At 32.1% G+C, this 13997-nt stretch overlaps 1 protein-coding gene across 1 annotated transcript in view; it reads left to right on the top strand.

Moving 5' to 3' along the window:
• ULK4 (unc-51 like kinase 4) overlaps window positions 1-13997 on the top strand; it is a gene marked incomplete at both ends in the record, with an annotated part of 260007 nt that overhangs the window by 14405 nt on the left and 231605 nt on the right. The window contains 8 exons of the mRNA XM_082499551.1: window positions 1848-1972; window positions 2099-2168; window positions 4313-4412; window positions 4887-4991; window positions 7060-7120; window positions 9067-9248; window positions 10651-10697; window positions 11504-11582. Of these exons, the coding sequence (XP_082355677.1) occupies window positions 1848-1972; window positions 2099-2168; window positions 4313-4412; window positions 4887-4991; window positions 7060-7120; window positions 9067-9248; window positions 10651-10697; window positions 11504-11582 (769 nt within the window). The remainder of the gene's footprint in view (window positions 1-1847; window positions 1973-2098; window positions 2169-4312; window positions 4413-4886; window positions 4992-7059; window positions 7121-9066; window positions 9249-10650; window positions 10698-11503; window positions 11583-13997) is intronic.

The raw sequence follows: 13997 nt of genomic DNA on the forward strand, positions 1-13997 counted from the left end.
CTTAGGGACATGGTTTAGTGGTGGTTTTGGCAGTGTTAGGTTGATGGTTGAAGACAATCTTAAAGGTCCCTTCCACTCTAGAAAATCCTGTGATTCTATGGAATCTAAGCAAACAAGTATTTATATATTTTTATTGTGGTTTTCTGTAAATTTTCCTGCTTTTGAATTTTGCTTAGGATTATTACATTAACTAATTGGTGAATGGAGTTTTACACCATTCAGTGGTCAGGTTTGGATGCTTAGGAATTATCCTATTAGCATATTACACTGTCTGTTTGCTTTCAACAGAATATGTTGAAGCTTACTTCTGAACTAACTGCTTTCATTTTTTCTAATTTGTTTATATAGCAATGATGCACAGTAGTTTGACTTATAATTTCTTTAAAGCTTTTGTAGAATCTTATAAATATGAGTCAATTTTATTTCTACTGAGATTTTTTTGTTTGTTTTTATGCATTAGGCTTAGAGCATCACAAAGCCTATCAGTACAGCATCTTAGATTTGTGGTTCAGCCTTACATCCTTGCAAATGCAGCTGACCCATATTCTTTGCTTATGTCATAAAGCATTAATCTAATGTGTTTTTTTTCCTGCATTTGTAATACTCTACACTGCTATACATGCAGAAGAACCCAAACCTTTTGTGAATAATAGGTTCTATGTATTAAAAAGTGGGGCTTCTTCAAAACTTCTGTTACCTTGCTGGTTTCTGTTTTTAATTTTGAATTAGGCTGTTTAGTGTTGATTTTATGTTTTGTTCTAAATATTTGAAAGGTACTTTAGGTTCCAATCTAAGGAACTAATGTGAAAATAGTTTTATTTTAGAATGCTGAATGTTTTTGTGTTCTATTTTAAAACCCTGTCTTGTGTTTTTTAATACCTATTTCTAATACCAGTGCTGCAGTAGTTTTTTTTTTTTATTAACATTTGTTCTAGTTTGAGATACAGCTCTTTGTCTTTTAATTTTATTACTGCTTTCACCACCAAGGCAGATAAGAAAGATATAAAGTTTATGCCACAAAGTAAGAATTTATTCAAGATTTTAGGAAGACTTATATCAGTCTCCACCACAGTGCTCATTTTTGAGGAATTCTCAGAATCAGAAAAATTTTAATCTCCTACAAAATATTGAGCTATTTGACCTTATTCTTGAGGGTTTTCTAATGACTGAAATATCCACTGAGGTATGCACTAATTGATAAATATAACAAACATAGGACGTGGGATTAACATGCAAAAGAAGTGCAGTACTTTTTTCCCAGCTGTGAGGTCCATCTATCTATTTTCTTCACAGTGTGGGTTTGATTGATATTTGATATCCTAGAGATCCTTCAGGAAGGTTATAGGACCCAGTTCCGTGTGAATAATAGAGAGGTATTTTTAAAAAGCCCAAACAACCAAAATCCATAAACTTGCAATTAAGTGTGACATGTAAATCATTAAGCAAAAAAAAAAAAGAAGCTATTTTTTATTGATCTAAATCTAGACTACAGACTTCATTATCAGAAGTATATTTGTTGTGACTTTTCCCTGTGAAGATTAAATGGTCTCTAAAGCTTTTAACATTTCTTTATAGCTCTGGTATTATGGGGGATAATAATTTAGCTTTTTAGTTTCTTTCATGCAAGTTCTACTGAGGGAGCTAGAGAATTTTTAATATTCTCCAAGTCATTTGTTATAAACTTGTTTTTCATCATTGCCATTACTAATATAAAAAATGCGTAGCACATATTTCAATAGTATGCTAGAGAATGACAGCTAAACTCTATGCTAATAATTGCAACAAATAATGCATGTGATCTCTCTTCTTTTTTTTAATCTGTGTAATTAATATATTTTATTAAACAGCAGTGAAGACACAGAGTCATCTGTGTCCTGGAGTGCCAGAGAGCCAATGGATACTCATAAAAATCTAGATAACCTGTCATCCTCAAGAGCAAATAATAAGCTACCAAGCAATTCTTTCAAAATAGGTAATATTATTCATTACATTATTTTAAATTATTTTGTGTCCTGTCAATTTTGTCAGTCTTGCCAACGTACTTATGTTTTATTTATTTTTAACTTCTGAGTGCAAGTTCATGTTATCTTTTCAGTAGAAACTCAGACTGAATTGCGCCCCAAAAGTGCAGTTGATGGTGAATCAAATGAATCAATATTTCTTCTCAGGTATGAAAACCTAAAGAACAATTAGAAAACCCTTGAAACGCTTTATGTTTTTGTTTTGTTTTCTTTTTTTTCCCCTGTCTGTTCAGACATTTTATTGTTGTTTGTAACATTTTGTTAGTGTGTCTCCTTTTCAATTTCTGTCTCCAGTTTAATTAGTATTAAGACACCTTTGAATTGCTGCTAAAGTAGTGTGTGCAGTTAAAGTAATGCTTTTATGGCTTTATTACACTGGTTTTTGGAAGTAGGCTTTTGATTTCTTAGCTGTCTGTCTAAACAGAAGAATTTATTTAGAACTTTCCTTCTTACTTATAATATATGAGAATGTGCTTTAAATATGCTTACTTTAAATACACAAGAATAAGCATCCAGATTATGATCCACTAATAAATTCTGCCTGCAGCTTTTCATCACAAGCTATTGGCAACAATCTACTAAGTACTACATAGGTATTAAATAAAAGTAATGATAGATTTAACAACTACTTGTTTTAGTTGAGGCCTAATTCTGAAACTTTTTACTAGCTTTCAAGCCAGGAAGATTATCTGGTAAAACAGATTTTGTTCTTGTCCTCATCAAGCAGAAATATTCCAGTTTAAAATGAAACAGTCTTTTAAACTTCTTGTGTAACCTGAAATAGGGCTATTGTGCATGATAGCATATGTACTTTTCCAGTTCTTTCAGCTGGTTTTAATAAAATATTACTTCTCATCTCACTTACAACTTCTACCATCACAGCTAAATCCATGTTAGTAATTTAAAATTCTCAAATCACCATGTGTTAGCTGCTAAAGTTTTAAAAAATTGAGGTGGATGGAAGCTGCTGACCTGGCACTTGGCACCAGGATTTACTTAGCTGCTGAAGTGGTTAATCAGCTTTTGACAGCAGTAGCTTCTTCTGCACGTGCAAACGGAATAGATCTTATTAATTTCAATTAGCTCAATTCAGTGATCACTTGTCTTGTTTTAAACTGAGAAACCATCTGGGAACTGGAAAAGTATGAAAGATTTTCCATCTCTCAAACACATATGAAAGCAAATTAGGTTTGGAAAAAAAGTATATTTAAGAAATCTGTATGTTTTGAAGCATGTGGGAACCTAGAATAATTTGTTCAGCCTTCTACCTAGAAATCATACTTTTTTGGCTTAGGAAATAAGACTGCTTAAACTTCCAAGCAAATCCTGATAGATTTTTTTTTTTTTTTTTACCATAGGAATTATGACATTTTATGTCATTTTATCTAGCTAGTAGAGAATATTTTGGCACCAAAAATACATAAAAGATGCCTTTTTAACAAAATAAGGATAAGAATGAGAACAACTATGTTAGTCATTTGATCATTGATTTTTATGAATATCTTAAATTTTGTTTGGTGTGTGTATTTTTAATTTAGTTGCTTTTTCTAGTAAATAAAACTGATTTGCAGCTAAATGTGTATATTACTTTCTGCTAATCAAGAAAACGCATTCATTTGAAGTTGTTGATTAAATTAGTTTCCTGGCCTGCCATTTTTAATAATTTTAAAGTTGCTTTTAAACAATTTGATTTAAATTAATATATACTACAAAAAATAAATTCACTAGCAGCTTTATGAAATTTACAAATTTGCAGTGTTCTGGTCTCTCTTCATTTTATAATTAGAAAATAAGATTTTTTTAAAAAAGAAAAACTGAAAAGTAAACCCAGCTCACATTCATACATGTGAATCAGGCAATTTTTAATTCTCATTACCTAACCAAGAGCTGGCAGTCAGAATAGAATAACGTGAAATAAATTGTATTTTTTTGTCAAGTTAATTCTCTTCATATTTTGTTTGTTATTAGGAATTAAGAGAATAATATTTTACCGTCCAGTTTGGAGAACTGACTATGGGTGAGAAAATAATCAAATTATGTTCATTTAACAAAAGGGGAAGAAAAGAAACCACCTAGTCCTTCCCATTTCTAACTGAAAAACAAATCCTAACCTTGTCAGGACATATTTAAAGACAGGAACTTCATGTTTAGTTGATGGAGCAGGTGTAGCATCATTTGTGTTTGTCAACTTTGAAAGTTTCAAAAAATCAACAAAAAAAGTAGTTTGCAATGAAACTTAATCTGTGCTCGTTGTTGTTTTTTTTTTTTTCTTTTTTCCTTTCTTCTTTAAGTTCTCGTCCCACTCCTAGAACTAGCGCTTCAGTAGAAGTAAGTGATGCTACTACTGCTCCAATCCAAAATTCTCCACAGAGAGATTCATGCTTGAAAAAGGTGAGTAGGTAAATATTAAGGTATGGTGGTATCTTTATAGTTAGAATTTTAGCTTGCAGTCTGTGGCAAAATCAACTTTCTTCTCCATCCTTCCATAATTATAATAAAGCAGTTCCTACAGTGTGCAAGTTATATTTGCAGAACTTCAGATGTAAGAGTTAAACAAGATACTAAGTCTGCCTCTTTGTCCAGTGTATAAAAGGGATAGTGCTATTTCCTTTCTTCTCAGTCTACTTTTTTTTAAACTTAGCTTGCAAGTTTTTTGGACCCAGTACTTTTTCTTCCAACATGTTTTTTTGTCATAATTTTTAGTTGGTCCTATCTGCTACTACATAAGTAAAAAGTAATTTAGAATATGTTGTTTATATGGCTAAACTGTGTGGTATAATGCTGAAATTAAATATTTTGGGAATAAACATCAACTTTCTCTTTTTGTGCAAAACAGTTTTTTAAAAAACTTTGTTCTTGTTCTAGGCTAAAACTATGTGCTCAAGTCAGCAGGATATGGAGTCAACATTGAAAGAGCTCATTTACACTGAATCTGATCTTATCATAACACCAATCATTGACAATCCAAAGGTATAGCAAAATAAAATATAAGATTCAGGAACTTGTGGGTGAGGCTATTTTTGCAGATAAATCTTTAATCGGGGTGAAACTCCTTTCCTGTATTTTATAATTCTCATTTTAAAGCAGTTCCACCCAGTCACCTGGCAAGCTCTCACGCAATTCTTTGGCAGTCTTTTATTATCCTATTGTGTTGCTAGTTTGGAGAACTGAGTTATTTTGGGATTGAATACCAATATTAAATAATGTCTTACAAGAAATAGAAACTACTAAATGCTGTATTCAGTGCTTTTTTAGATTTGTTTTCTGATAACTTGCTTTGATATCTATTACTTAAATGAACACAAAACTGAGTGTGTTCTGGTATACTCAAAACAAGGCCATCTATGAAGCATTCTAGATTAGGAGTTATACCTTTACAGAATAACTAAACTTTAAGCATGATAATGTTTCTAACAAAAATGAACTTATTTTCTCTGGAAAAGAAGACCTGAAATTACAAGAAATGTCCATCCAGTTTCTGTCATATGGATTCTAATGAGATAACAGTTTTTGATGAGTCTCTTGAGCAGAGACTGACACTTGCTTGACAGCAAAGGGAAACCCAAAAAAGAATCAGAGCTCTGCACTGCAATGACAATGTAATTTTTATGTATGGGCGTATGTGTAGTATTGATAAAAGGAGTGATAGGCAGGAGCCCATTTAGTCTTCCTTTTATTTCAGTGAAAAAATATGAAGTCATTTTAGCAACTTGACTTAGTAAGTGGCAGATGCAGGGAATGCAACATTTTTCATTGGAAGTGAACATCACGCTCATTAGGCAAGTCTTTACAGCCTTTAGTTGCTGTATTGCTTTAGTATAACAATCTTTTTGTTTGTTTGTTTTAATGGAATTCCTAACACTCTCAAAAATTAAAAATCTTAGACAGCGAGGTAAAGTAACTACACATCAATACTGTTTTAATATGTTTGGGGTGGGCGACATTGTTGCCAGTGGAGAATTTCAATGGTAATGATTCATTTGAATGCCACCTCTGTAAATTCTCAGTTCTGCCTGAGGACTCTGACACACAGCCTTAGCCTTTCACTGCTTCTTTTCTTACTACAAGTATAAGAGACAAGATTAGGAGTAAGGGTACGTACTAGTGTGCACATGGGGACTAATCTCCTTACCATGCAATACCAGACTCGGAATTAATGTAAAATAGGCCACTGAATTCCACGCACATGTAATCAGAGTCATTGCATACTTGGCAATCTTAAGACTAAAGGATGATGCTGACACCTGGTAAAGCTGAAGAGCTTGCAATTTAATCTCCTGGAAAGGGATTTACTTGATGCTGGCAGAATTTGAAAAGCTGAAATGTCATCTTATATTGTAAAATTTCCCCGTGTTCTGCAGATCTGTGTAATTGAAGACCTTTTTTAGAAAACAGCTCTCTAGTTACACCTAGGCTACATCTGTCAAAGGCTAAATTCCAGTATACAGTTATCTTTTTTGTATGCTTTAGTTACTGAAAATCACACTCGAACACTCAGTCACTGAGCAGTCATCCATTTCATGATGTACCAGAAAATGATGTGTTCTGGGGAAAAAGCCCCATAACTTACAAATGATTAGTTGCTGATAATATGACTTCTTATATTCTAGAATGATCCGTGTGTGTGTATATATATGTATTTACTGTATGGCAATGAATTGCTAAAACACTTCATGAGGTCTCAGCTGGATAGTTCATTTCTGTAGCTTTTTAACCCCAAATACAAGTATTTTTTTGTGTACAAGCAATATAAATATGTAAACTGAGAAAATCCTATCATTTTGTATTCCTGTTTTTAAAAAAAAAAATCACCTAAATGGAAATACTAATGATTTAATTATATTAAAAGCATAGAGTTAAATCTTGACTATCTGCTTGGAACAAATACATACCAGAAAACACTGGAAGATGCCTCAGTAATGAGCAGTGGTTTGTACACCTATCCCATATAATTTTTGCATCTTCTTGTTCTCATGTTCAACTACTTAAAGATTTCCAGAAATGTATTAAAACTAGTTGTAATGTGTCTATTTTCCAGATAATGAAGCAAATGCCAGTTAAATTTGACTTGAAAACTTTACATATACCAACATATTCAGGTATGGATCTGCTGAAGTTGTTAAAACTTAAGTTCTGCACGTGATGGAGTAACTCGCTATCACAAGACCTATACTCTCTTTTTGTAGATGATAAGCCGTCATAGGTGGAGAACTCATAACTTTTCGGAAACTGAAGCTGCATGTATATTGTTTTTAGCTAGACCAATTTTGAGTAGGTTTTTCAAGTGCTAACATTTATATGCTCTTCCTTTCTCTTCTGCCTTCTTCAGCTACAAGCCCATGCTCAAAAGCTTTTAAAATAAGGCAGTCAACACTGTTTTAGTGTGGGAAAAGCAGCATAAATTTTACCTGTGTTATTTTTTGTAAACAACTGAGATATTTTAAGTGAAATATTCAACCAAATAGATTAAAATTTGACAAAGGTAGAGAAGCAAATGAAAACAGGATCTTAAAATGTGCAGTGTTGATCAGCCATATACTGGGCAGCCTTGCCAGTCCCGCCTTTAATCATGAAATGTTGTGGGAATCATGTCCCAAAAGATAATGTGGAGCTGTTTGGGATTTTTTTTTGTTTGTTTTTTTTGTTGTTGTTTTTATTGTCTAGAAAGGCTGCTGTTATTTCTGAAAATAAGAGGCTGCTCATTGTTATGTGTAGCGTTTCTTGCCCTGGAAAATTTCCTCTAGTCTATTTAAGGAAGCACTTTACTGTGCTTGAAGAGGGATATGTAGCCAGATATGTAGTCCTTCTAGAATTCATATAGCACTTCTTACTAGACATAAAAGTTCCTTTTTTCTTTCTATAAGGTATGTATTTTGGCGAGTTCATTTGTTGAAGAAATTTTATAGTTCGAAAGGAACAGAACATCCCCCAATCTACCAATCAAGATTGTAGTAACGGAAAGTATTTTTAATTTGGCTAACATCCTAGGCAAAAATTGTCAGATTCAAGTGCCTAAGGGGTTGGTATTTTATTTCATATTGCATTTAAGTAGCTAAATTATTAGACTGATGTTCTGGTTGTAATACTTCCAGGGTTGTAGTTTTTTTCTGAACAACTTTCTGATTGTTTTTGAAGATACTGAATTTGATGCTGTTTGTCAATAATGATTAAAGACAGTATGGAAGAATTAAGATAAATACCTGAAATCCAAACCTCTTTTCACCTTTATTAATGTAAATTAGAATTGCCTTCATTAGTAGGTGTTGTTACTTCAGTGTAAAATTGAAGTAAAAACTAGAAGACATGCTCTTAAATATTCTGTACTGGAGCATATCAGGATGGCAGATAAGTTGTTAATGAATAACTAACCAAAACTGAGGGAATGTATGGCTGCAAGAGTGAAGTTATTCATTGAAACTGATTAGGAAGTCTTTGAAAATGCTCTATTCGTGTACAGTGGTCAGTGAATTGATCCAGAGGATTAATGTTAACTAGCCTAGTGACTTGACTTCTTTGTGTTCCTCCTGAAGTCGTCTATGTTTTGCTACTACTAAGGCCTAACTAGATGGATACCTACCTATATGAATAACTATACCCATGTTCAGTTTGTTGAATCTGAGGAGATTTCACTGACTTTCATTGGTTTTTGCCTCAAATTTACTCTAATGAAACTGTATATTCTTATTAAGAATTACTAATGATTAAGGACAACAACTACTACCTTTCCTAAATATAATGCCAATAAATGTTTACTTAAGTGAAGTCCAAGGACTTTACAGGGTTGCACTTGCAAAAATATTTTGAGGCTTTTATTGCTACCTTTTTATGCTTTGTTTCTCTTCTTGCTTCTTTTTTTTTTTTTTTTTTGATTTCTGTAACCTTCAGACATGAATTATCATGTGTTTGTTTAATACTTTAAGTCCTAAAATTATAATTAGATTCAAACTTTGGAACTTATTTATTCATGTTGATGTTACTTTCTAGTGTCTTAAGGCAACATCAAAGATCCATTGTCTTTAACTACTTGTTTGCTTCTTATGGTTAGCTGAGAAGTTATCATCTATGAAAGACATGGACTGGAATGACTTTTTGCAACGAGTATGTTCACTGCTTGATTCCACCGAGAAGAATACAGGAGCAGCACGTTCTAAACTGAACTTACTGTATTATCTGTGTACTGTTGCTATCCACAAGGAAGTTGCAAGCAGACTAATTAGCTCTCAGCTGGTAAATAATAAAGCTTTGAAGGAATCAATGTGATTTACATACTTGCCATTGTAGCAAAAATCAGCTGCTTTTAGTTATATATCACTGATGTACTGACAAAAATAATGTTGCAAATTAAGTACAAAACAGTAAAAAAAAAAAATACTAAATTCCATGTCATTCCAAGGAGCTGAGGGAAACTAATTCTTTATCTTAGATTTCAGATACATTTACCTGTAGATTTGTTGTATTAGTAAAAAGGTTGGGGTAAAACCTAACGTTGATGGAGACTGTGAAATAACATATGATAAAATGTTAGTCTTTGTAAATCAATAAGTGACAGAGAAGACTGAAAAAAGTCATATTTGAATTGTTAAATCAATTTTATTTGGCCATATGTCTATAAAGAATAGCAAGAAAAACTTTGTAAAGAACATACAGTAATACTTTCATTAAGCACTGCTTCAAAGAGCTAGCATGCTCTCTGGAGAGTCTGTTTTAGTGTATACTTAAACGGTGGCTTCACCTTTCAAGAACCATTTTCTATCAAACAATTTTACTGTAGTGGTTTAACATATTTGAGTGTTGTGTGTGCAGAAGAGAAATTTTTCCCGTTATGTAAAAGTATCACAGAGGCTATCTTGAGATGTGTGCTTTTCAGTTTATTTAATATAAACTACCTTTTTCTCCTACATTTACACTAATGCTGCTAAGTCATATTCTTACCCATGTCATTGTTGTATATAGAGATATTAAGGGAAAATTGCACTGCCAGAAAAATTAAATAAACATTCAGGTTGGAAGCAATGGTAGGTCTTATGCCATAGAATTCCTGTGAAACGGAATTGCTGGAAGGTGTATTCCATTACGACTGGAAATTTTTTGGGGGGGCCAATAATCCAATAACTGAATTGTCAATTAACAGAACAATTTAGAAACTAGTTAGTAATTATGCAATTTGGTTCTTAAGTGGCTAATTATGTGTGTTAACAGTCCAATTATTATTCTAGTATTTGCCGACTATTTTTGTCCATTCTAACAAAATAAATTTAATTTATTAAGTACTTGTTGGGTAATACTATATGATGATCTCTCTAGATTGAAAATATCAAGAGTTTCTTTTCCTCTGCATAGTGTTATTCATAACAAAAAAAAGTTGTGTTTTTTTTTCACACATATATGTTATATGTTTAGCAGTTTAGTTTAAGGCAAGAATATAGAAAGAAATTATATTTTTACTGTTAGCCTTTTTTTAAATCAACGTTTGGACAATATCTACAGTATCTGTGTATGATAATACTTTTTGCAAATGTTATCCAAATACATATCCAATCACTAGTATTTTGATTTTTCTTTTTTTGTCATTGGGACATACCAGATCACTGAACATCACTAATATTTATTTCTTTTGTTTAAACTATAGTTTTCTATATTGATACAGCAGCTGCGTGCAGCCGCCAACTGGGATATGTAAGTAAAAATGATTTTAAAATTATTGTTTCAAATATAGAATTATCACTGACATTTATTAAGGATATTCTTTAACAAGGTATTTCGGGAGTGTTTTAGCCTGTCAGACTGCCGTGGTACCTGACTGGCAGTATAATGGTGTATGTACATTGAATTTTGTCAGCATTTTAATTCATAATATATTGCTATGATTGAAGGTTATAGAAAATCTCTAAAATTTTATCTAGAAGTTATATAATTTAGTGTATCGAATAGTGTTACTTAAAATCACTGAATAAACCAACCCATACCATACTAGTAGTAAAAGAACTATGGTAGTAGCTTTTTTATGCCTGTCAGAAATATTTCAATGTCATAGTGCCCTCTGCTGTTTGTTTAATAAATGATGATTTTGTTATTCCAGTTTTTTCTTTAATGAAACATTTAAAACTGATTTTCTGGTACAGATTTAATTTCTGTTTTGTCAGCTATACTGAAAAGTTTCAAATGATCTATAGGGGTTTTCTGTGTTATAAGAAAACTGAACATGAGCATGATTGATTAGTAAGAATATAACAAATTAATGAATCTTCATTCTTCGGTGCCAAAACAAAGAAATTTCTTTATGCATGAATTTATTGCTAAATTGAGCTAAAATACTGAAATAATTTGATGATACAAAGAAAATAGAACTAAGAAGAAAAGCTGAGCTGTAAATAGCACTTCAAATATTTCCTGCCCTTAACAATCTATGTAAAATATAAAAAAGATGTAACTGTTTTTGAAATAGTTTTTGTGCACCTACAAAAAATTTATTTGATATGCAGACGTGCCAAAGTTGCTCGAGTGATTGGTTTACTGGCATTACACGCATCTGAACTTGAAGAAAATGTACCTGTTTCTGAGGTAACTTTCCTTTTTTTTTGTGTGTGGAGTTTTGTTAATGCTTTTACTAATTATGTCAGAAACTTTCACAGCTTTTTTTTTAATGCTGCTTTTTTTTTTTTCTCATATGTGTAAATGTGAATATAATTAAGTCAATTAATTAAGCGTATAAACTTCTGAGTTTCTTCTATGTAGTTGTGGTTCTGATTTTTCCTAACCTGTGGCAGAACGACCCACCAATGATAAAACTCTAGCCTTTTTCTCTCCTTTTCAGAAAATTAAGTAGCCTCTGTCAAACTTCTTGTGTGCATGTGTGTAGCAAGAAGAAAGTGTTGACATATTTGGTTATCCTGAAATGTAATTATTATAATTAGTATAAAAAGAGTACAATTGATTCTTGGAAATCCTTTTTTCCAAAATGTAATTGAAATGGGACTGGTTTGAGATTCCTCACACTTCTTGAATAATGTATGTAATGAAGGGCAAGTAATTTTCTTTGGAGAAGAAAAATTTTTTTATTTATTTTGATTTTGCGTGCTCAGTAGTTGACTTAAACAGAAAACTGATTAGACAAAGTGATCTTACTGTCCCTTTTTGATTGTGACACATGCACACAAATTACGTAACCTTGACAGAATTTGCTACTTAATATTTATTTGAAATGTGAATGTGACAGTATTTCTACTTCATGAGGTGAAGTCAGGAATTGAATGTAATGGGTGTTTGAGTGTGAGAAACAACTGCTAAACACACATAGCAAACATGCTTCCATACTGTGCAGACCTGGTACATAAAACCATGTAGTTATTGGTTAACAGCTGATTTTTTTTAGCAACGCAGCTAAAGATTTTTTTGTTGTTCTAGCTGCTTCTGGTTTCTTCTTGATAAATATTAAGAATGATTATGATTAAGTTGTTATATTACTTAACTTTCACTACAGAATTGAAATGTTGAACTCAAAACATTATTGTTACTACCTAGGTTTTTTGTTTGTTTTATAAAGTTACAAAGTGGGGAAAGACTGCTTATGGTTACAAGTCATCAAAGTTTGGTCAAAGTCTTTCAATATTGACAGTAGCATGTAAATTGAATTCCAGGTTTCAATTTAAGTGCAGTCTTGTGTGTGGCAGATTTTTCTGATATTTAACTTTTAAAAGTTCCAGTAAAAAATACTCAAAAGTGGTTTTGAGATGTCCATATAACTTTTGTCTTTAGGTGTTTGTTTAGGTGTTTAGCACTAATGTATTCGGTGATAGTTTCCCTAGCTTCCCAGTTCCCATCATAGACAATACATATCCTAGTTTGCTTTGTGTATGTATATAAATAGATTTACACTGTATATAAATAGATTTACACTGAGCTATACTATTATTTTTTTCAAAATGTTTCTACTTTTTTGTTCGTACGAACATAAAAATTGTTCACAAACGGAATTTAGCTTTTTTAGAAACACGCATGCACTTCAAAAAACAAGTTAAGTCTGAGACCAGTGACCTTTAAACAGAAGTAATAGAAAGGAAAATAAATTTTCATTATAATTTTCTGGGCCCATTCTTATGTGAATTAAAATTAATTTTTATATAAATCAATTGGGAAAATAATGATTTCTTTTTTAAATTAACAAATCTGAGTTAGGATACTGTTCAAAAGGCATCTACTGTGATTGCTATAACAACATTCATTAAAAGTTTTTTCTCTGAATCTGAAAAGTATTTTAGAATGCTTACACAAAATAAGAATGAGGAAAAAAATTGAATCCTAATATTTTAATGTCTTCAAATTTATTTTTGTATATGTAATCTAAAATCAGGTAACCGTAGCCAGTACACAAAACTTGATAGTTCATTTGTAGAAAAAGCAGGAAGGAGTCATTTAGGAATTAGGGATCTACATTGTGTTCTCCTCTGTTCCCCCAAAAGGAAACACATGAACCTCTGAGTTTTTTGAACATTCTTGTGGACTGTCAGCTATTGTACGTTGTGTGATGCTTTAAAAAATCCACCAAACAACAAAACTCAAACCTTTAAACCAGGATCACATAATGTATTAAGATATAATGCTGTAATTTATCATCTTATGTGAGCCAGCTGATGTTCCAGCTGAAGTTTCTTGGTGGCTGCTGGAGTTTAGGAAATGACAAAACCAAGCTGTGGCTATTCAGAACAACATAATCTAAAGCAACTATCTGTGTTCCAGGTCTTCCAGACTTAAGATAAACAAGTGTTCTATCTATTGGTAGCTGATTCTGTATTTTGAGTCCTCTTCCATTCCTAGTAACTTCTAATATGGTTTGCTTTTTTGACCTGTGTTAGACAGAAGCCATCACTCTCTAGAACTATAGCTGTGTAGAACTAGCCCCAAAATTTTGTTCCCAAGTGTGAAAAGTCAATTCAGAACTCATGAAGATGTGATTCTGAAATTATTTTTGCTCACTTT

This window comes from Vanellus vanellus (genome assembly GCF_965231255.1).
Source record: "Vanellus vanellus genome assembly, chromosome: 2".
NCBI classification, from domain to species: domain Eukaryota; kingdom Metazoa; phylum Chordata; class Aves; order Charadriiformes; family Charadriidae; genus Vanellus; species Vanellus vanellus.